This window comes from Hyla sarda, chromosome 1 (genome assembly GCF_029499605.1).
Source record: "Hyla sarda isolate aHylSar1 chromosome 1, aHylSar1.hap1, whole genome shotgun sequence".
In the NCBI taxonomy this organism is placed as follows: domain Eukaryota; kingdom Metazoa; phylum Chordata; class Amphibia; order Anura; family Hylidae; genus Hyla; species Hyla sarda.
The window spans coordinates 244,739,183-244,759,383 of NC_079189.1; the positions used below are offsets into that span (position 1 = coordinate 244,739,183).

The 20,201-nt window shown below is 44.3% G+C and overlaps 1 protein-coding gene across 6 annotated transcripts in view; it reads left to right on the forward strand.

The window, feature by feature from the left end:
- CERS4 (ceramide synthase 4) overlaps window positions 1-20,201 on the forward strand; it is a 324,796-nt gene that overhangs the window by 255,833 nt on the left and 48,762 nt on the right. For all 6 annotated transcript variants that reach the window (XM_056569864.1, XM_056569861.1, XM_056569856.1 and 3 more), the window contains one exon: window positions 8,143-8,271. In XM_056569864.1, coding sequence (XP_056425839.1) covers window positions 8,143-8,271 — 129 coding nt within the window. The remainder of the gene's footprint in view (window positions 1-8,142; window positions 8,272-20,201) is intronic.

Consider the following 20,201-nt stretch of genomic DNA (forward strand, 5'->3'; position numbering starts at 1 on the left):
AGCCATCCCAGTCCGATCACCGCCTGGCACGCAGTGGTGATTAGAAATACGGAGGGCGTACAGGTACGCCCTCCATCCTTAAGTACCAGGATGCGAGGGCTTACTTACACGCCCTCCGTCCCCAACAGGTTAATTTTCAAAGCCACTCCCCTTTTTACCAAGTTGGAAAGTGTCTAAAAAGTGGCTGAAACTTTAAATAAATGTGGCACAAGTAATGTAAGCCAGTTTTTTTTTGTGCAAATTCTGGCCCATTTGCAATAGTAAATCTGGGCACATTTGTTTTAGAGGTACACACTGACCTATTGTCTAAATCAAGTTTTTATGTTAAACATCGGTTTAACCCCTTAAGGACTGAGCGTTTTTCCGTTTTTGCACTTTCGTTTTCACCTCCTTACCTTTTAAAAATCATAACTCTTTAAATTTTGCTCCTAAAATCCATATGATGGCTTATTTTTTGCACCACCAATTCTACTTTCTAATGACATCATCACCCAAAAATCTACAGGGAAACCCCCAAAAAAAAAAAAAATCATTGTGCAACAAAATTGAAGAAAAAAATACATTTTTTAACTTTTGGGGACTTCTGTTTCTACGCAGTACTTTTTTCGGTAAAAATGACACCTCTTAATTCTGTAGGTCCATACAATTAAAATGAAAACCTACTTAGGTTTGATTTTGTTGTACTTCTGGAAAAAATCATAACTACATGCACGGAAATTAATCCGCTTAAAATTGTCATCTTCTGACCTCTATAACTTTTTTATTTTTACGTGTACGGGGCGGTATGAGGGCTTTTTGGCCATGATCTGAAGTTTTTAGTGGTACCATATTTGTATTGATTGGACTTCTTGATCGCTTTTTATACATTTTTTCATGATATAAAAAGTGACCAAAAATACCCTATTTTGGAATTTGGAATTTTGTTGCGCGTACACCATTGACTGTGCGGTTTAATTAATGATATATTTTTATAGTTCGGACAATTACCCCTCTGGACCACCAGGGATGGTTTAAATGTCCCTTTAGATACCACTGTCAACTTTGACAGCAGCGATCTAAAGGGTTAATGGCATGATTGCGGACCGGCCGGAGGGAAAGTCAGGATGATAGAGGAAAGACCGGAGAGGGGAGGAAGGAGAGAACAGCTTGAATTTCACAGAACAGTATCCCCTGACATATTTAGAAAATGCCATTGGGCTTAATAGAGGAGACAAAGAAACAGTAGACGCAGGAGGGGACCAGAGAAGTGTATTGGGGTGCAAAGGGGCTAACCAAAGCCTTTCAAGTTCCATCCAGCGGCTATACACATGGTAGGATGACCACGCCGCGAGATGGCGCAGATCAGCAGCCCAATAGTACCTAACTATGTCTGGGACAGCAAGACCCCCAAACGCCCTACCGGCCATCATAACCGACATAGGGAGCCGATGCCTATTCCCATCCCAAATTAATTTAAAGACAGCTGTTTGGAACGAGCGCAGGGCGGACAATGGCACACGGACCAGTAACGTTTAAAAAAAAAATCAGCAATTTCGGTATTATAGTCATTTTCACCACCGCGATGTGCCCGAAAAAAGATATATACTGCGAGTGCCATTTCTCCAGAAGAGCACGGAGTTCCCGAAAATGGGGAGATAGTTGGTAGAATAAAGTGAGGAGTAAGCAGAAGTAATATAGACCCCCAAATATTTAATAGCAGACGGGGACCACTTAAAAGAGTAATTGGAGCGAAGGAGAGTGGAAAGATAAAGTGGGAGGTTAAGAGGGAGCGCCTCAGTTTTAGAGAGATTCACTTTATAGCCAGAAACATTACCCTAAGTATGAAGAGTTCTATAAAGACTAGGAAGAGAAAGTAAAGGACAAGTGAGAGTAAGAAGGACATCATCAGCAAATAGGCAGATCTTAAATTCCCTGTCAAGGAGAGGAATACCAGTGATGTCCGGGTCCCTCCTAATCATGGCAGCTAAATGCTCAATACACAGGGCAAAAATCAGGGGGGACAATGGACAGCCCTGACGAGTCCCATTAAACAAGGGAAAGGTCGGAGAAGGAGGGAGTTACAGAGAAGCAGTGGGAGATGAGTAGAGACCCCGCAGTGCAGTTAAAAAGTTACCCATAATACCAAACTTCTGAAGGGTGGCAAAGAGAAATGGCCATCCCAGTCTATCAAAAGCCTTTTCGGCATCAATGCTAAGTATGAGTGCCTGATCAGACCTCCAATTAATCAGGTCAACAAGGTCCACTATCCTCCTGGTATTATCATCGCCCTGGCGGCCGGGGATGAACCCCACCTGGTCTTTATGGATCAGGGACAGAAGAAAGGAGCAAAGCCGGACTGCCAACACCTTAGAAAATAGTTTCAAATCAGAATTGAGGAGGGCAATAGGCCGATTACTAGAGCAATCGTGAGGATCCTTACCAGGGTTAGGTATCAGGGTAATGAGAGAGTGCAAAAAATGACTCCCCCCCCCCCCCCCCTCCAGAAAGGATTAAAGAGCGGAACGAGCCTAGGTATTAGGATAGAAGAGAAAGTCTTGTAGTACAGATACGTGAAACCATCCAGGCCGGGGGAACGACCAGCTGAGGCCCTTGGTGCATTGAGGACCTCACGATCGCCCCCCGACAAGGTAGGCAAGCCGCACAGTGAAAGATAACAATCAAGGGCTGCAGCCCGCTCCCCCAGATCAGACGGAAGCTGTGAGGGAAGAGAGTAAAGCTTTGTGTAGTAATCCACGAAGAGAGACGGGAAATATGAGCCGGATGATAATGAAGGACACCAGAAGAATCTTTTTCGGGCCGAGGGAGATTGAGGAACCGCCCAGTCTCGGAGGCGTCTGACCAACATCGTATGTGCCTTGTTGCCCTTTTCATAGAAGCGTTGCTTGGCAAACAGCAGTTTGCGCTCCACTCTATGGAGGGCCAGGTCACCTAGCCTTGCCCGGGCCGCTACCAAGCTCCATAAGATCGACAAGGAGGGAGAAGACAGTAAAAGAGCCTCCAGGCGAGCGATCTCCGCACGAAGTTCCCGGGAGCGAGCCAGAGCGTCACGCTTGAGTCGCGAACCCAAAGCTATACAATGCCCACGGACCACGGATTTATGGGCCTCCGAAAGGATAGCCTGAGAAGAGACCGAGCCCTCATTATCAGCAAAGTAGCCCAGGAGACACTTTTGGATCGACTCCCGGGAAGGCAATGATTTAAGAAGGGAGTAATTCAGTCGCTAGTGGCAGGAACGTAGAGAGGAAGGGGAGGAGGAGAAAGAAAGAAGAACAGGACAGTGATCAGACCAGGAGATGGGATCATGAGAAGCGGCAGAGTGCATGCGCACCATAGGAGGGTTACCAAAGAAATAATCAATACGCGTATGTAATTTATGGGGATGGGAGTAAAAACTAAAGGAGCGCTCCGTAGGGTGATTAATCCGCCATAGGTCATACAACGACGAAGCACGGATTAGCCGTCGGAAAATAGAAGCCAAGCGCAGCTTGGTGGGAGTAGGCGTTGGGGGCGGGGGATGGCACCAGTCAGAGAATGATGGTCCAGGGAAGGAGAAAAGACCAGGTTAAAGTCCCCTCCCAGTACCCAAGCGGGAGAAGGGAGTTTATGGAGCCTAGCGAGGACGTAGGAAGGGGATTTGGGAAGTATTGGGGAATAGACATTACATAGCAGAAGCGGGACACCACCTAGGACACCCTCCACAACCACATAACGCCCATGGGGATCAAGAAAGGAAGAAGAAACTAGCAAGGGGCAGGTCCTAGACACTAAAATAGATACGCCCGCAGTTTTCCTGTCAGAAATGGCAGAGTAGGCCTCAGGAAAAAGATGTTGTAGGAATTGAAAGGAGCCAGAATGGTCAAAGTGCGTCTCCTGAAGGAAAACAATATAAGCACGGAGCCCGGCCAACTCCCTCTGCAACAAGCGCAGTTCAGCCCCTTAACATTCAAGGAGACGCATTTAACCATGGCGGAGAAGGGGGAAAGACAAACAGTGTGAGAAAAAGCATACTCACAGTAGCAGCCAGAGCAGGCTTCACACTGCAGAAGGAGAGCGTCTGGGGCACCTGGATCATAAGGAGAAACAGCAGGAGGGAGAAACCTAAAGTATTGAAAGGACAAATGAAGAAGGGAGACAAGGAGAAACAAAAGGAGACACAAACAGACAACAAACCGACAAGACACCAAAAAACCATAATGAACAACAATCAACAACAGAGTAAACTATTGACCAATCAGCCAATACGGAGGCCAAGACCACCCGAGTGGACCATGGACCACGGCATGGGCAGCCCAGTGCTACGGCCCCGAGAGGGGAAGTGGAAGGACACCACCAAAGGACAACCGTCAGAGGAGCAACACACCCCACTCCAAGGCAGGACCAGATTAAGACTGCCTTGAAGAAGGAGCACTTCATTATGTTGCGCCCTCCCCCCCGCCTTCTTTCCCGTGTTTTCCCCTGCTCATCATTCTCCCCCCCCCCTCCTACTCATCATTCTCCCCCCTGCTCATCATTACCCTCCTGCTCATCATTCTCCCCCCTGCTCATCATTCTCCCCCCGCCCTGCTCATCATTCTCCCCCCTGCTCATTATTACCCCCTGCTCATTATTATCCCCCTGCTCATTATTACCCCTTGCTCATTATTACCCCCTGCTCATCATTACACCCCCTGCTCATTATTACCCCATTGCTCATTATTACCCCCCTGCTCATCATTACCCCCCTGCTCATCATTACCCCCCCTGCTCATTATTACCCCCCCTGCTCATTATTACCCCCCTGCTCATAATTAACCCCCCTGCTTATCATTAACCCCCCCTGCTCATCATTAACCCCCCCTGCTCATTATTCCCCCCTGCTCATTATTCCCCCCTGCTCATTATTCCCCCCTGCTCATTATTCCCCCCTGCTCATTATTACCCCCCCCTGCTCATTATTACCCCCTGCTCATTATTACCCCCTGCTCATTATTACCCCCCTGCTCATTATTACCCCCTGCTCATCATTACCCCCCCTGCTCATTATTAACCCCCCCTGCTCATTATTAACCCCCCCTGCTCATTATTAACCCCCCCTGCTCATTATTAACCCCCCCTGCTCATCATTAACCCCCCCTACTCATCATTAACCCCCCCTGCTCATCATTACCCACCCCCCCTGCTCATCATTCCCCTCTGCTCATTATTACCCCCTGCTCATCATTACTCCCCTGGTCATAATTAACCCCCCCCCCTGCTCATCATTAACCCCCCTGCTCATTATTAACCCCCCCTACTCATCATTAACCCCCCTGCTCATCATTAACCCCCCCTGCTCATCATTAACCCCCCTGCTCATCATTAACCCCCCCCCCCTACTCATCATTAACCCCCCCTGCTCATTATTAACCCCCCTGCTCATCATTGACCCCCCCTGCTCATCATTAACCCCCCCCTGCTCATCATTACCCCCCCCCCCCCTGCTCATCATTCCCCCCCTGCTCATTATTACCCCCCTGCTCATCATTACTTCCCTGGTCATCATTACCCCCCCCCCCCCGCTAATTATTACCCCCCCCTGCTCATCATTAACCCCCCCTGCTCATCATTAACCCTCCCTGCTCATCATTAACCCCTCCTGCTCATCATTCCCCCCTCCCCTCGCTAATCATTCCCCCCCTGCCAATCATTCCCCCCATCATTGCTCCCCCCCTCTTCCAGCTTTTTCTATATTTCATATTTCCTTACCTGGCCGCGCTCGGCAGGCTCAGGTGATGTGTCGGGTCTTGTGGGCTGTGACGAGTTACGTCTCCTGCGGCTCCTCTGCACAGCGTCAGGGATGTCACTCGTCATTTCCGGCAGCGCTGGGGTGTAATGAAGAAAACTGTGCCCTGCAGGAAATGATGAGTGACGCCCCTGACGTCGTGCAGAGGAGCCGCAGGAGACGTCACTCGTCACAGCCCACATGACCCGACGCATCACCTGAGCCTGCCGAGCGCGGCCAGGTAAGGAAATATGAAAAATAGGAAAAACAGGAGGAGTCCGGGGCGGGCCCACAGGAGCCGCCGCTGGTCACTGTTTTAAAGAGGCCGCGGCCGGGCTATCGGGGGCCCCCGATCCGCTACTGAGCAGCCCGCAGGGATGTCCCGAATGTGGCGGGGCCCCCTGCGGGCACGGGGCACGGAGCAGGTGCTCCATGAGCGCCAATGATGATCCGGCCCTGCTCCAAGGCCATAGCAAAGGAACACATAGAAACAAAAACCATTGGTGACCAAAAAATGCAAAAACGCTGTAAAGAACAGGGGAGAGGTAGCAACAGCATTGCGTCTCAGAGAGGGGAGGGCCCCCTCCTACCAGGGAGGATCCAAAAAAAAAAAAGTCCAGAATCTAGGACGGTATAGGAAGGACATAGGAGCTCCTTCAGCATCTCAGGGGGGATCCCGATGGGATCCCCGAGGCCTCAGGGGAGGACTTCCGCTGGGGCAGCCACACAGGTGGCAGGGGAGGGGGGGAACATCAGATCCCAGTCCATCATCTGAGGAACTGGCAGCTCCAGGGTAGAACAGAAGGCCTGGAGATCTAAATAGTAGTGTAGAACTGTGGAGCGTCCATCTCTGCGGGCATGGAGACCAAACGGGAAGGTCCATCTGTACGGCACATGGTGAGAGCAGAGGAGGGGCTGCAGTAGTCGTCTCTTATGAAGAGTCAAGCAAGATTAATCTTGGTAGAGTTGAATAGGAGCTCTGTCAAAGTTGTGTAAAGTTCGAGCTTTAGCCATGATTGTCTCTTTAGTTTGAAAATCGTGCACACAACAAATGACATCCCGCGGTGTGCCCGTGGAGGATTTAGGGCAAAGTGCTCGGTGGGCCCGGTCCAGTTTGATCCAATAGGAGGCGGGTTCGCCAAGGATAAGGTTGAAGATAGCTCCAGCGTACAAAGAGGTCCTCCTCACGGGTAGCTTCCGGCAGACCCCGCACCCTGATGTTATTACGCCCTCCCTCTATGAGTGTGAGGCACGGGAGCGCAGGCCCAGGGCCGGCCCTGTAATGGCGGGACAGTGACAAGGGTGCAGAGGAGGAAGGCAGCTGGAGAAAGCGCTGTATGCTCCCTAAGGCAGGGGTATGTGGCCAGGAAGATGCAGAGGGGTTCCTGGACCATTTAGAAGTCCTCCCCATCAGAAAGCAGGGTCACCAGGGAGGTTTTCAGGCTATTTACAGGCCAGTGGAGGCAGGAGCTCGCTCAGCACACCACGGCCATCTTCCTTTGCGCCAAGCCTCGCCCCAAATTAGTAAATTACTTCTATTGAAAAATCTTTACATTCCAGTACTTATTAGCAGCTGTATGCTACAGAGGAAATTATTTTCTTTTTGAATTTCTTTTTTGTCTTGCCCACAGTGCTCTCTGCTGACATCTGATTCCCGTATCAGGAACTGTCCAGAGCAGGAGAAAATCCCCATAGCAAACCTATGCTGCTCTGGACAGTTCCTGACATGGACAGAGGTGTCAGCAAAGTGCACTGTGGACAAGACAAAAAAGAAATTCAAAAAGAAAACGTCTTCCACTGTATTACACAGCAGATAATAAGTACTGAAAGGATTAAGATAAGAAGAAATTTACAAATCTGTTAAACTTTCTGGCACCAGTTCATAAAAAAAAAAAAAAAAGTTTTCCACCGGAGTACCCCTTTAAATGTGCAATTGCCTGATCATACTTTCCATTCCATTGAAGGAGCAAACCAAAAACACACTGTTAAATAAATGTATTCATAATGTATTTTTTGTTTTATATAACTGTTTTTTTATTAAAGAATTTTTCTTTAAAACAGATATTTGAGAATAAGAAAATAAAAGTACATAGAATAATAAACAGAGTCATTACATATTAATAAGATCAGGTTACAATATGATAACATAGATCCGGCTGTAAAGATGTTGTAAAGTCCAGATTATTTCAGGTAGGCTCTGTGAGTATCCGGGAAGACCCCACAGAGACATGAAGCTTAGATAAAAGCTGTTATCTAACAGATAATAAAGAATGAAGAGAGGATAATATGAAGTGCTATTAGATGATACTAATAATATCTCTTGACTCCGGATCCATATTCATAATGTATGACTATGGTTCACAACTTATTTTTCACTATTCATTTTTACCTTCTATTTACAGGATCTGACAGAGCAGATAGTACATCATTTTGTCACCATCTTTCTTATTACATTCTCTTATTGTGCCAATTACATTAGAGCTGGTACCTTGGTGATGCTTTTACATGATGCAGCTGACTACTTTCTTGAGGTGAGTAAAGTGCTCACATGGTAAGCAGAAAGTACAAAACAACATGTTTTTCCCATGTGAGATTGGATTCTGGATAAATATATTACAACATGATTTCTGTACATATTTGTTAGGAAATCCTAACTGCCAATGAAATAAGCATGAAAATGCTTAGACCTGCTGGTTGATGACAGATAATATTTTTGTACATGTGTCTTATATGAAGTAATATTTGTAACAAGATATAACAGACTAAAGAGCAAATCCAACAGATTGAAGAGAAAATCCAGCTCAACATCAGTTATGCTTGTCCTATTGAAAGTCTAAATACATTTTTGAAATGTCATAGTGAAATGGTAAAAGTTTTAAATGTTGTGGGTCTGGGTACTGAGACCCCCACATATTGCCAAAACAAGGGGACAGAAGGCTGACAGCTGTGCCACCTTTATTTCTGTATAGCTCTCTTCTGTACATTGCACATTTCACAATCTTTGGAGTGAAGAATCAATCAGAAGAAAAAGGACATAGAGCTCAGGTGAGTGCTTCCACAGCTCTAATCATGTGGGTCATAGCACCCAGACCCCCACCAGTCAAAAGCTTTTGTATGTCACTGTGACATGTCAAACGTTTATCAAAATCGGGGAGTGCAGGATCCTGAAGTAGTCACAGCTCCTACTCCGCGGTGATTGACAGCCTGGACACCGCCAAAGTCACTTCTTTGCTCCCTGAAGTATTGCGAGCCAAGAAGCCGCTTCATTCATAGTGATAGCGCTGCTTCTGGGCCTGCACAAGATTTCAGTGAACAGCAATAATGTTGGTGGTAGGACTGATAGCCTGGAGCGATGTGACTACTTCAGGATCCCGCATGCCCAGATGACTACTTGCTCCTCATTACTATAATGCGCAGGATACCTTTTAAAATGTATTTTTTTATCAAAGCAATTTCTCAAGGTTTCCAGCTATGCCCCAACATCTCTTTGGACAAGTATTAAAACCTGAAATACCTCTTCTAAATCAGGAGACAAAATGATTAAAAATTACATTTTATGTTTTCCTTCTCCTCCTCTTACCATAACCCTTTGAATTTAGCGATATATACATGATAGAAACACCAATAAAAAAAACTACTTTTTACTTTTCCTTACATACTTTATGATAAGTTTCCAACTTTGTTTCCTTATTCTTATACTATTTTATATGTTTTTATATATGCTGTATTTTTTTACCAAGTGTATCCATCCATTACTACTGGAGTTCCCAACTGACATCCAATCATTTATAACTAATTTGACCTGGAACAATAAGTGCACATTCACACTACGTAATGTCTTTCCGGAGAGATTCTGGGTGGACATTCCATGAACAGCATTCCATTCCATGAACATTGGACATGTGCCGTCACCATTGATGGCAATGCATATCCAAGCGGATCCATGAACGAACAAGTTCAAGTTGTTCGTCCAGAATTTGAATTTCCGCTGTGGACATTCAGCAGTGTGTATGCTTTAGAAGAATCTCATTGAAACATTCTTTTTTTAAATCATGAAGCAATCTGACTGCTCTACTTTCTCTGCACAGGTTTTAATAAATCCCTGTGTTTGGTTGTAGCTATATGCAGTGGCATCCCCAGCTTATATATTTTGGGGGCACATTTGGGTGGAACAAAAACAGGGAAGGCAATTTTAAAATAATAGTGCTGCACACTGTGCCACCAGTATATAACAGTGCCTCACACTGTGCCTCCTGGATAAATTAGTGCCACATACTATGCTGCAAGGATATAATATTCCCATACACTATGCTGCCAGGATATAATAGTGCTACACACTGCACTGCCACAACATAAGTGCCACACACACTGTGCTGCCACAACATAACAGTGCCACACACTGTGAAGAAAATATATAATAGTGCCACACACTGTGCCAAAAGTATATAATAGTGCCACACACTGTGCTGCCAGGATATAATAGTGCCGCACACTGTGCTGCCAGGATATAATAGTGCCACACACTGTGCTGCCTGAATATAATAGTGCCACACACTGTGCTGCCAGGATATAATAGTGCCACACACTGTGCCGAAAGTATATAATAGTGCCACACGCTGTGCTTCCAGGATATAATAGTGTCACACACTGTGCTGTCTGGATATAATAGTGCCACACACTGTGCTGCAATGATATAATAGTGCCACACACTGTGCTGCAAGGATATAATAGTGCCACACACTGTGCGGCAAAGATATAATAACATCACAGGTTGTGCCCCAGTACATAATAGTACCCCATACTGGCTTCCTGGATATAATGTCACACGTTGTGCCCTAGTACATAATAGTACCCTATACTGTGCTGTCTGGATATAATAATGTCACACACTGTGCTGCTAGGGTATATTAGTACCATACACTGGGGGGTATTTATCAAAGGATTTATGTGGGTTTTTTTTCACGTAACTTCTGCGCAATACTTTGGCACAGTGTCTTTTTACGCCAAAGTTTGGCGCATTTTCTCCACTGTCATTTTTACAACTTTCTCAAAATCACACGGTCCTGTGTGTGATTTTATCTTTAGTCAGTAATTCATCATTTGCGCCAATCAATCTTTGGCGCAATTTAGCACCTTTAGTCTTTTTTTGGGGCGCAATTCACCGCCAAGAAACTTTGCACATGGAAAACACACATAGCAACGTCAGAAAATGTAAAGGCATCAAAATACATAAAAAAAAATTTTGTGAAAGTTGCGACGCCTCCGGAGCTGCGCAATACTATCCTGCGACATAGTTGTCTCTGAGGGACCTTCACCCTCCACTAAGCCAGCATTGGACATGGCCACACAGGTTCAGGAAAGTTAAGCACTAAAGTAACCAAAAAAAAAAATACTCAAGTTGAAAATAAAATCCATTTCACATGGTGGCTATAAACCCGACAAAAGAAAATAACTCATGTCGCTTGCTGATATACTGCAGGAGGGACTACGAAATGTCTGCTCTACAGGGTAAAATACACTGTCCTCTGTGGGGGTAAGTTCAGTGTAAAAGGCGCTGTGAACAGCTGATTTCAACATTTGAGCCAAAATTACTAACAACTTGCACCAAATGATAAATTTGGTGCATGTCCACGAAAACCAAAGTGAAAAAAAAAGGGTAAAAAGAAACTTTCAACAGGCAAAATTGATAAATACCCCCCACTGTGCTTATTACTGAGCTTACATTTCTTAGTTGTGCCAATGGAGCAAAACAACCATGTGAGCCTCTCTGTGTATAGTACACTTATAGGATCCACTGCCATCACCCCCTATGGCAACTTTAGTATTATGACCAGTAACTCCATCCAGTACCTTATTTGTTGCTATTGCATTTTCACGAATATTAATTTTGATAATATAGTGCTGTATTTTAGTGAGTGGTAGAGAGGTTAATTGGTGACTAGCACATGTAATTCTGTCAGTTTGTTTCCATATAAATGCAGTAAGAGAAAGGTATCCTGAATTTTTAGTCACACAAGGGTTCTTGTTACTGGTAGATGCAGATTAGTCCCCTCCAGAAATAGCCTCTGAAACCTTCCTCTGTCCTTTAAAGAAAGCGGTCCCTTTAGAAAGATTCCAACCATGTGCTAATGAAACAAAGCCCAATTGTAATCCTATGCCTTCCTACTAAAATCCCTCTACTCTCTCCTCCCTACTGTACTGAATAGAGAAGAGATGCTACAGACATTAACTAGTAGAGAGCTCTCTCTTATTACAGCAATAAAAATGTATCTCTTCTTCAAATAATCATGTTTTATTAACATTTATAACCTGCCAAAAGTTCTGCACTTATTTATTTATTCAGCCGTACAGAATTGCTCCTTAGATTTCAGTGTATTGAACATTTTTTGTGGGCTACATCAAATCAAAACTTTGAGGAGACCAGGTACATTCTAGACTGGTGTCTCCTCATTATAAAAGCAGGATAAACAGCAACATCAACCATCACCAACAATGCAGTATTCCATTTAAACAAATGAAATACATAGCCTTCATTCAGATGATCAGCTGTTAGCAGGCCTAGCTAATATTCTAAAAAAAAAATAAAAAAAAAATAAAGTGCCACAACTGGTGTACAGCGTTTTTTTTATTTTTTTATTTTTTTTTTGCAGCAAAACTGTAATGGCCAAATTTTGAGACTCAGTAGAGAATTATAATTTATTTTCTGCTTTTTGGTGTTTGTGGAATAACTGGATGTTTCCCAAAAACACAGCATGCGACTATGAAGTTTTATGCATACATATACTATGTACTGACACATAGGGGAGAGTACTGTCCGGACACGTATGTGGGAGTACAGTGGGACACGTATAGGGGAATACAGAAGGACACATATTGGGAAGTGCAGCAGGACACTATGAGGGAGTACAACCGGACACATACAGAGAAGTACAAAAGAACACATGGGGGAGTACAATAGGACACATATGGGAAGTACAGCAGGACGCATATGAAGGGGTACAGCAGGGCCAAGTACATGACCACCCTTCCCCATCTTTGTACACTCACCCATGAGGCTGCAGACCTGCTGAAGTGGGACAGGACTGTTTTATCTCTGCTTCCTGTCATAAGGCTCAGCATGCAGGGGATGAGCTGTTGCTTCCCTCTACACACAGGCTTAGCCAGGAACAGCTGTTGATCTCTGCTTATTTTGGGTCCAAGTATAGGAGAATATGTGTAATAAAGAGGAGGGTGGAGATCACACCACATTGAAGGTTGCTTTACTGTGACCTCTTGTTGGGCTGAGCGCTATGTGCTGGCCAAGCAATATAAGAGTTGAGTTGCGCCGCTGTGCAGCACAACTTATTTCTTTTGTCAACCTACAGTAAAGCAGCAATCTATATAGATTGCTGTTTTACTGTAACCACTTGCTGGACTGCGTGCTATGTGCAGGGCCCAGCAAGGTAAGAGTTAACTACTACTGCTGAGCAGAACTAGCTTTGGGTGGTATACAGCCATATATATAGATGGCTGTATGCTGAACACAGTGAGCAGAAGATCATCTACCCACCTCCGTTCCTGGTACAATCTGGTCCCAACTCTGCCACCTGATGATGTCATTAGAGGCGGGCCTACACAGGAAGATGAGAGCTGGAATGTGGGTGATAAGTCAGGCTCTGTTCACATTGTGCATCTTTAGCATGTCTTTTTGTTCACAAAAAGCCATGTTAAAAATGTATAATATGAACAGACTTTTTATTACAGTAAATCCCAAACAGGGAGCCTCCAACTGTTGCAAAACTAAACCTACAACTCTCAGCATTCCCAGACAGCCAAAGGCTGGGGTTTTAGTTTAGCAACAGCTGGGATGGATTCCTGTTTGGCAAAAACTGCTCTATGCACTTAATGGGCTTTCTCCCCATTGGGGAGAGCTCCCAAAATGTACTTACCCATTTCTTTCTGTTTTTCTTTTTTTCTCGTTTCAAATATGTAAATGCGGAGGACTACTTCAGATTCTGCAGCGATGAACAGCATTTATTTTTTTTAAATACAAGTGTAATTTTTTTAAATTTTTTTTTACGTGTGTTGTGTTACTTTACAGGCTTAGTAGTGGAAGCTGTCTCATAGACAGAGTCCATTACTTAGCCGGGTTGTAGCATTAGCCACCAAAACAGCTAGCTCTAATCCCCAGTTATTACCCCGGTACCCACCTCTTGCCCACCCTGATAACATCAGGCTGTTGCTGCTTGGTTGGTATCTGGCTGATACCATGTATGGTTTTGCCTATTTTTATTATCAGACAGATAACAACCAATCAGCAACAGCCTGACATTATCATGGTCGTAGTTCTTAAATCCAAAGAAGTCCTCCACATTCACATATCTGAAACAAGAATAAAAGAAAAACACAAAAAAATGTGTTAGGACGTCAATACGGCCTCTGGAAAAGCTAAAAATCTGATTGGTTGCTATGGGCGACTGCATCATTGTTCTTCTGCACAAGCTTTGATAAATCTCCCATTGTGTGTTTATCAGCATCATCAGGCAAAACAGATTTTGCACCATTCTTAACCTGTTGGGGACCACGGGCGTATGGGTACGTCCTTGCACCCTGGTACTTAAGGACCAAGGGCATACCTGTACACCCGTGGGAATTTCGATCCCCGCCGCTAGCCGGACAGGGATCGGACCGGGATGCCTGCTGAAATCATTCAGCAGGCATCCCGTGCTAATGCCTGGGGGGGTCCTGAGACCTCCCCATGTCAGCGATTTGCGGCGATTCCGGGCTGCTCGGGTCTCTGATGACCCGATAGCCCGGAAAATAGGGATGATCGGAGCTGTCAGAGACAGACCAAATCATCCTGAAGGATAGGAGTGAGGTGGCAGGGGTGCCACCTCCTCTTATTCCCTGCGATTCGCTGGTCAGGACTGACCAGCGAATCGCAGGGCAGGGGCGGGGTGAAAGTTCATTTCCCCCGCTCAGGGAATAAGGACCAGCGGCTTACAGGAGGCGGCAGGCAAGTTGCGGCCATGTCAGATGCAGCTGTGAAGATCGCTGTAAAGTGATCTTCACTGCTGTATCTAGGAGTTTCAAATCTACAACTCCCAGCATGCCCAGACAGCCTCTGGCTGTCTGGGCATGCTAAGAGTTGTAGTTTTGCAACATCTGGAGGGCCACAGTTTGGAGACCACTGTCCTTCCAGATGTTGCAAAACTACAACTCTAAGCATGCCTGGACCGTCTCAGCTTGCTGGGAGTTGTAGTTTTGCAACATCTGGAAGGGCACTGTTTGGAGACCACTATAGAGTGGTGTCCAAACTGTAGCGCTCCAGATGTCAATTCAAAGCATGCTGAGACTGTCCAGGCCCTTCAGATGTTGCCGAACTACAACTCCCAGCATGCCTGGGCAGTCTGGGCATGCTTGGAGTTGAAGTTTTGCAACATCTGGAGGGCTACATTTTGGAGACCACTGCACAGTGGTCTCCAAACTGTTCTCCCCCAGTTGTTGCATAACTACAACTCCCAACATGCCCTTCGGGTGTCTGGGCATGCTGGGAGTTGTAGTATTGCAACAACTGGAGGATCGTTGGTTGGTAAACATTGTCTGTTTCCTAACTCAGTGTTTCCCAACCCGTGTGCCTCCTGCTGTTGCAAAACTATAACTCCCAGTATGGACTGACAGACAGTGGTGCGGAAACACTGCGGTAGTCTGTTACCTAACTCAGTGTTTCCCAATCCCAACCAGTGTGCCTCTAGCTGTTGCATAACTACAACTCCCAGCATGCACGGTCTGTCAGTGCATGCTGGGAGTTGTACTTTTCCCCCCATTCCCCCCCCCATTCCCCCCCCATTCCCCCCCCCCCCCCCCCCCATGTGAATGTACAGGGTACATTCGCATGGGCGGGGGTTTACAGCAAGTTTGGTGGCCTTTTCTCCTTTTACTCCTTATGAAAAGGTAAAGTTGGGGTCTACACCAGCATGTTAGTGTAAATTTTTTTTTTTTTTTACACTAACATGCTGGTGTTTCCCCATACTTTTCATTTTCACAAGAGGTAAAAGGAAAAAAAAGACCCCCAAAATTTGTAACACAATTTCTCCTGAGTACGGAAGCACTCCATATGTGGACGTAAAATACTTTGTGAGGTGCACAACAAGGCTCAGGAGTGAGAGCGCACTATGTACATTTGAGTCCTAAACTGGTGATTTGCACAGGGGGGGCTGCTGGTTACAGCGGTTCTGACATAAATGCAAAAAAATAAATACCCAGATGTGACCCCATTTTGGAAACTACACCCCTCACGAACGTAATAAGGGGTATAGTGAGCCTTAACACCCCCACAGGTGACTTCATTTGCACAGCCCACTGTTACAAAGATCTGTCAAACGCCAGTGGGATGTAAATGCTCACTGCCCCCCTTGTTACGTTCCTCGAGGGGTGTATATATAGTATGCCATGTGGGCTGTTTTTCGCTGTTCTGGCACCATAGGAGCTTCCTAAATGTGACATTCCGTGCAAAAACCATTTCAGCAAAATTCGCTTTCCAAAAGCCCATTGTCGCTCCTTCCCTTCTGAGCCCTATAGTGCACCCACAGAGCACTTTACATCCACATATGATATATTTCCTTACTCGAGAGAAATTGTGTTTCAAATTTTGGGGGACATTTTCACCTATTACCCCTTGTGGAAATTAAAAATTTGGGGTAACATTTTAGTTTTTTCATGTCCAACTTTATTGAAAATTCGTCACACATCTGTGGGGTGTTAAGGCTCACTATACCACTTGTTACGTTCCTTGAGGGGTGTGGTTTCTCAAGTAGCATACCATGTGGGGTGCTTTTTGCTGTTCTGGCACCATAGGGGCTTCCTAAATGTGACATGCCCCGCAAAAACCATTTCAGCTAAATTCATAAATCCCATTGTCGTTCCTTCTCTTCTGAGCCCTCCAGTGTGCCCACAAAGAACTTTACATCCACATATGAGGTATTTCCTTACTCAAGAGAAATTGGGTTACAAATTTTGGGGGGGCTTTTTCTCCTTTTACACCTTGCAAAAATAAAAAAAAATATGGGTCTACAAGAACATGTTAGTGTAAAAAATGAGGAGTGCAGTTTTCATAATGGGGTCCATTATGGGGTATTTCTAACATAAAGACCCTTCAAATCCACTTCAAAACTGAACTGGTCCCTGAAAAATTAAAGTAAAAACATGTCAGCTTTATGATGTCAACATAAAGTAGACATATTGGGGGAGATTTATGAAAGCTGTCCATGTTCCACATCATTATAGACCAAACCACAGATGGTTAGGCCGGTCTATTGTGTGCCTAATTTATCAAAAGCCACATGGCACTTGATAAATTCAGCGCACGGACTTTGGGATATATGCTTTAGACTGTTTTTAAACCATCTCCAACATGGTCATTTCAGCGTACTTTCAGCCGTCGCTGAAAATTCGCTTTTGATAAATTCAGCACCAATGCATTCTCCAATACATTTCCGTCTAAAATAGACAAGAATGCATCATGTTCTAAAAATCCTCTTGAGCAAAAGTCGCAAAAAAGTCGCACATATTTAGACTGCGACATTCTGTGCGACAAATTAAGACTGGAAAAAACAGTCTAAATACTTTGATAAATATCCCCCATTGCATTTGTGAATCGATATATAATTTATTTGAAATGTCTATTTTCCTTACAAGCAGAGAGCTTCAAAGTTATAAAAGTGCTAAATTTTCTAATTTTTCATGAAATTTTGGAATTTTTCACCAAGAAATTATGCAAGTATTGACGGAAATTTACCACTAACATAAAGTAGAATATGTCACGAAAAAACAATATCGGAATCAAATTCATAAGTACAAGCAGCCCAGAGTTATTAATGTGACAGTGGTCAGATGTGCAAAAAATGCTCTGGTCCTTAGGGTCAAAATAGGCTCGGTCCCCAAGGGGTTAAACAATCTTTAGCTAGACAATGATAATCACATTGCTAAGCTAAGACAGTCAGTTTAGGTTCTAATTATGTAAACAAAGATACTCGTTAAAAAAAAAGAGATGAAAATCTGGGAACACAATCATAGACTTTCTATTTAAAGGGGTACTCCGGTGTTTAACTTTTTTTCAAAATCATGCCCAGGCTGCCGTTATTTAAACAAAAACCTTTACTTGGCTCCTGCCACTCCACTGCGAACCTCTTCCTGGTGCCTGGGGTCAATGCACCAGACTGCAGCTTAGCTAATTGCTGGCCTCAGCAGTGTCCTGCCTCAGCCAGTGATTAGCTGAGCGGCAGTGTGATGTATAAAGCCCCAGCAGCGGTCTTCTTCCTGGTGCCAGGGCCTAATACTGATGGCCTAACACTGGCGCTTAGCCAATTATTGGCCAAGATGGGCTGTATTTAATTCTGGAGGACATGTCCGGTTTTGCATCACACACACAACTGTCATTTTGAATGAGAACTGTATTATGCATCATTTCCTCTGTTTCAAAAGTCCTTGAAAACGGAAACTGTGTGCCCCTCTCCAAAGTGAGAAGATCCCAATCTCACTCAAATTTATAGACCAAACAAACATCTTACTTCAGCATCTCCCAATTCAAACCAATACAGATCTTCATTTATTACATATGTAGTTTATTTATGGTGAGCTGTGACCTTTACCTATTGTGATTGACCAGATCCCATGTTTTCTATATGATGGTGTGACTTTTCATTGTAATCTAGTCTGTGATGAGACAGCTAAAAAGCTTTCTCTGCAGACAGGAACTTTTAGCATATTACTGTATTAGACTTAATAAGGAAGGAGGATTTTCCTCGGATAAGAAATATTACAAAGATTTTTTTTACAATGGCTTGTACTATTTATGCTATGTGTGTTGAAAGGACATATGCAAATTTAACATAAAAACTTGATTTAAACAATTGGTCGTTTTCTGATGTCACATTACTTTTAAGTAAAATGGAATCATACTTTTTTCTTAAGTTTCCACACAATTTACCTGAAAAAAAAAAACGCACAAAATTGCCCAAAAACGCTAACCGCTTTCTCCTATATTTTGGTGTTTTTTCTGACCTTTTGTCTGTTTTTTTTTTTTTTTTTTCATTTTCGTGGAAATTGTTTTTTTGTGCTTCTCACCACTTTAAGATTGGCATTTTTCACACAGATAAAAGTTCTCAAGAGTAGCCAAAAATAGTGCCAAAAATAATAACACCTTGGCCTTGTTTTTTTTTTTTACCTCCTGAAAAATATTTTTCTCTTGACTCCCAACTAACATTTGGCTGTAAACGAGTATTCCAAGAAAAAACTTTTTTTTATATATCAACTAGCTCCAGAAAGTTAAACAGATTTGTAAATTACTTCTATTTAAAAATGTTAATCTTTCCAATAATTATCAGCTGCTGAAGTTGAGTGGTTCTTTTCTGTCTGACAACAGTGCTTTCTACTGACATCTCTGTTTGTCTCGGGAACTGCACAGAGTAGAAGAGGTTTATTATGGGGATTTTCTTTTACTCTGGACAGTTCCTGTGACAGGTGTCATCAGAGAGCTCAGCAGCTCATAAGTACTGAAAGGATTAAGATTTTTTAATAGAAGTAATTTACAAATCTGTTTAACTTTCTGCAGCCAGTTGATATATATAAAAAATGTTTTTTTTCTGGATAACCCCTTTAACTTATCCCCAATCCACAGGATATGGGATAAGTAGCTGATCGCAGGGGTCTAAACACTGGGACCCCCCACGATCTTCAGGATCCATTCATTTCTATGGGAGCGCCAATGAAGCCTGAGTGCTGTACCTGGGTCTTTTTGGTGCTCCCATAGAAATTAATGGAGCATGTGCCGCTCCACTGTCGTCCTGGCACTGATGCGTCATCTTTGAAAATAGAAGCTATTGCTTTGAAAACAGCAGACCTCCAGCAAAAGTAAACTTATCCCCTATCCACAAGGTAGCTGATCTCAGGGGGTCTGACCACTGGGACCATCACGATCTCCGGAACGGATCCGTGGCTCTGTCAGTGAGTAGAGCGTGTGGTCTACTGGCAGACGGCACATTAATTTCTATGGGAGCGCGGATTTTACCCAAGTGCTGTACTCGGGTCTTTTTGGCGCTCCCATAGAAATTAATAGAGCGCATGCCGCTCCACTGTCCTCCAGGCCCTGATGCACCTACTTGGCAAGTAGGAGCTATTGCTTTGAAAAAAGTGGACCCACACTAGAACTTCACACTGCTAAACCCTAAATAGCGCTGACTGCCAGTGGTGTTGCTAAGGTTGGTGTCACCTGATGCGGTAAAAAATGGTGCCAACCCATACATAGGCCCCACACACACCGTGAATCGGAATAAAATACTACCACACACACTGCGCCCTCTAAATATAATACTACCACACGCTGTACACTCTAGATATAATACTATTACACACTGCACACTCTGAATATAATACTACCACACACTGTGCCCTCTGTATATACCGTATTTATCGGGGTATACCA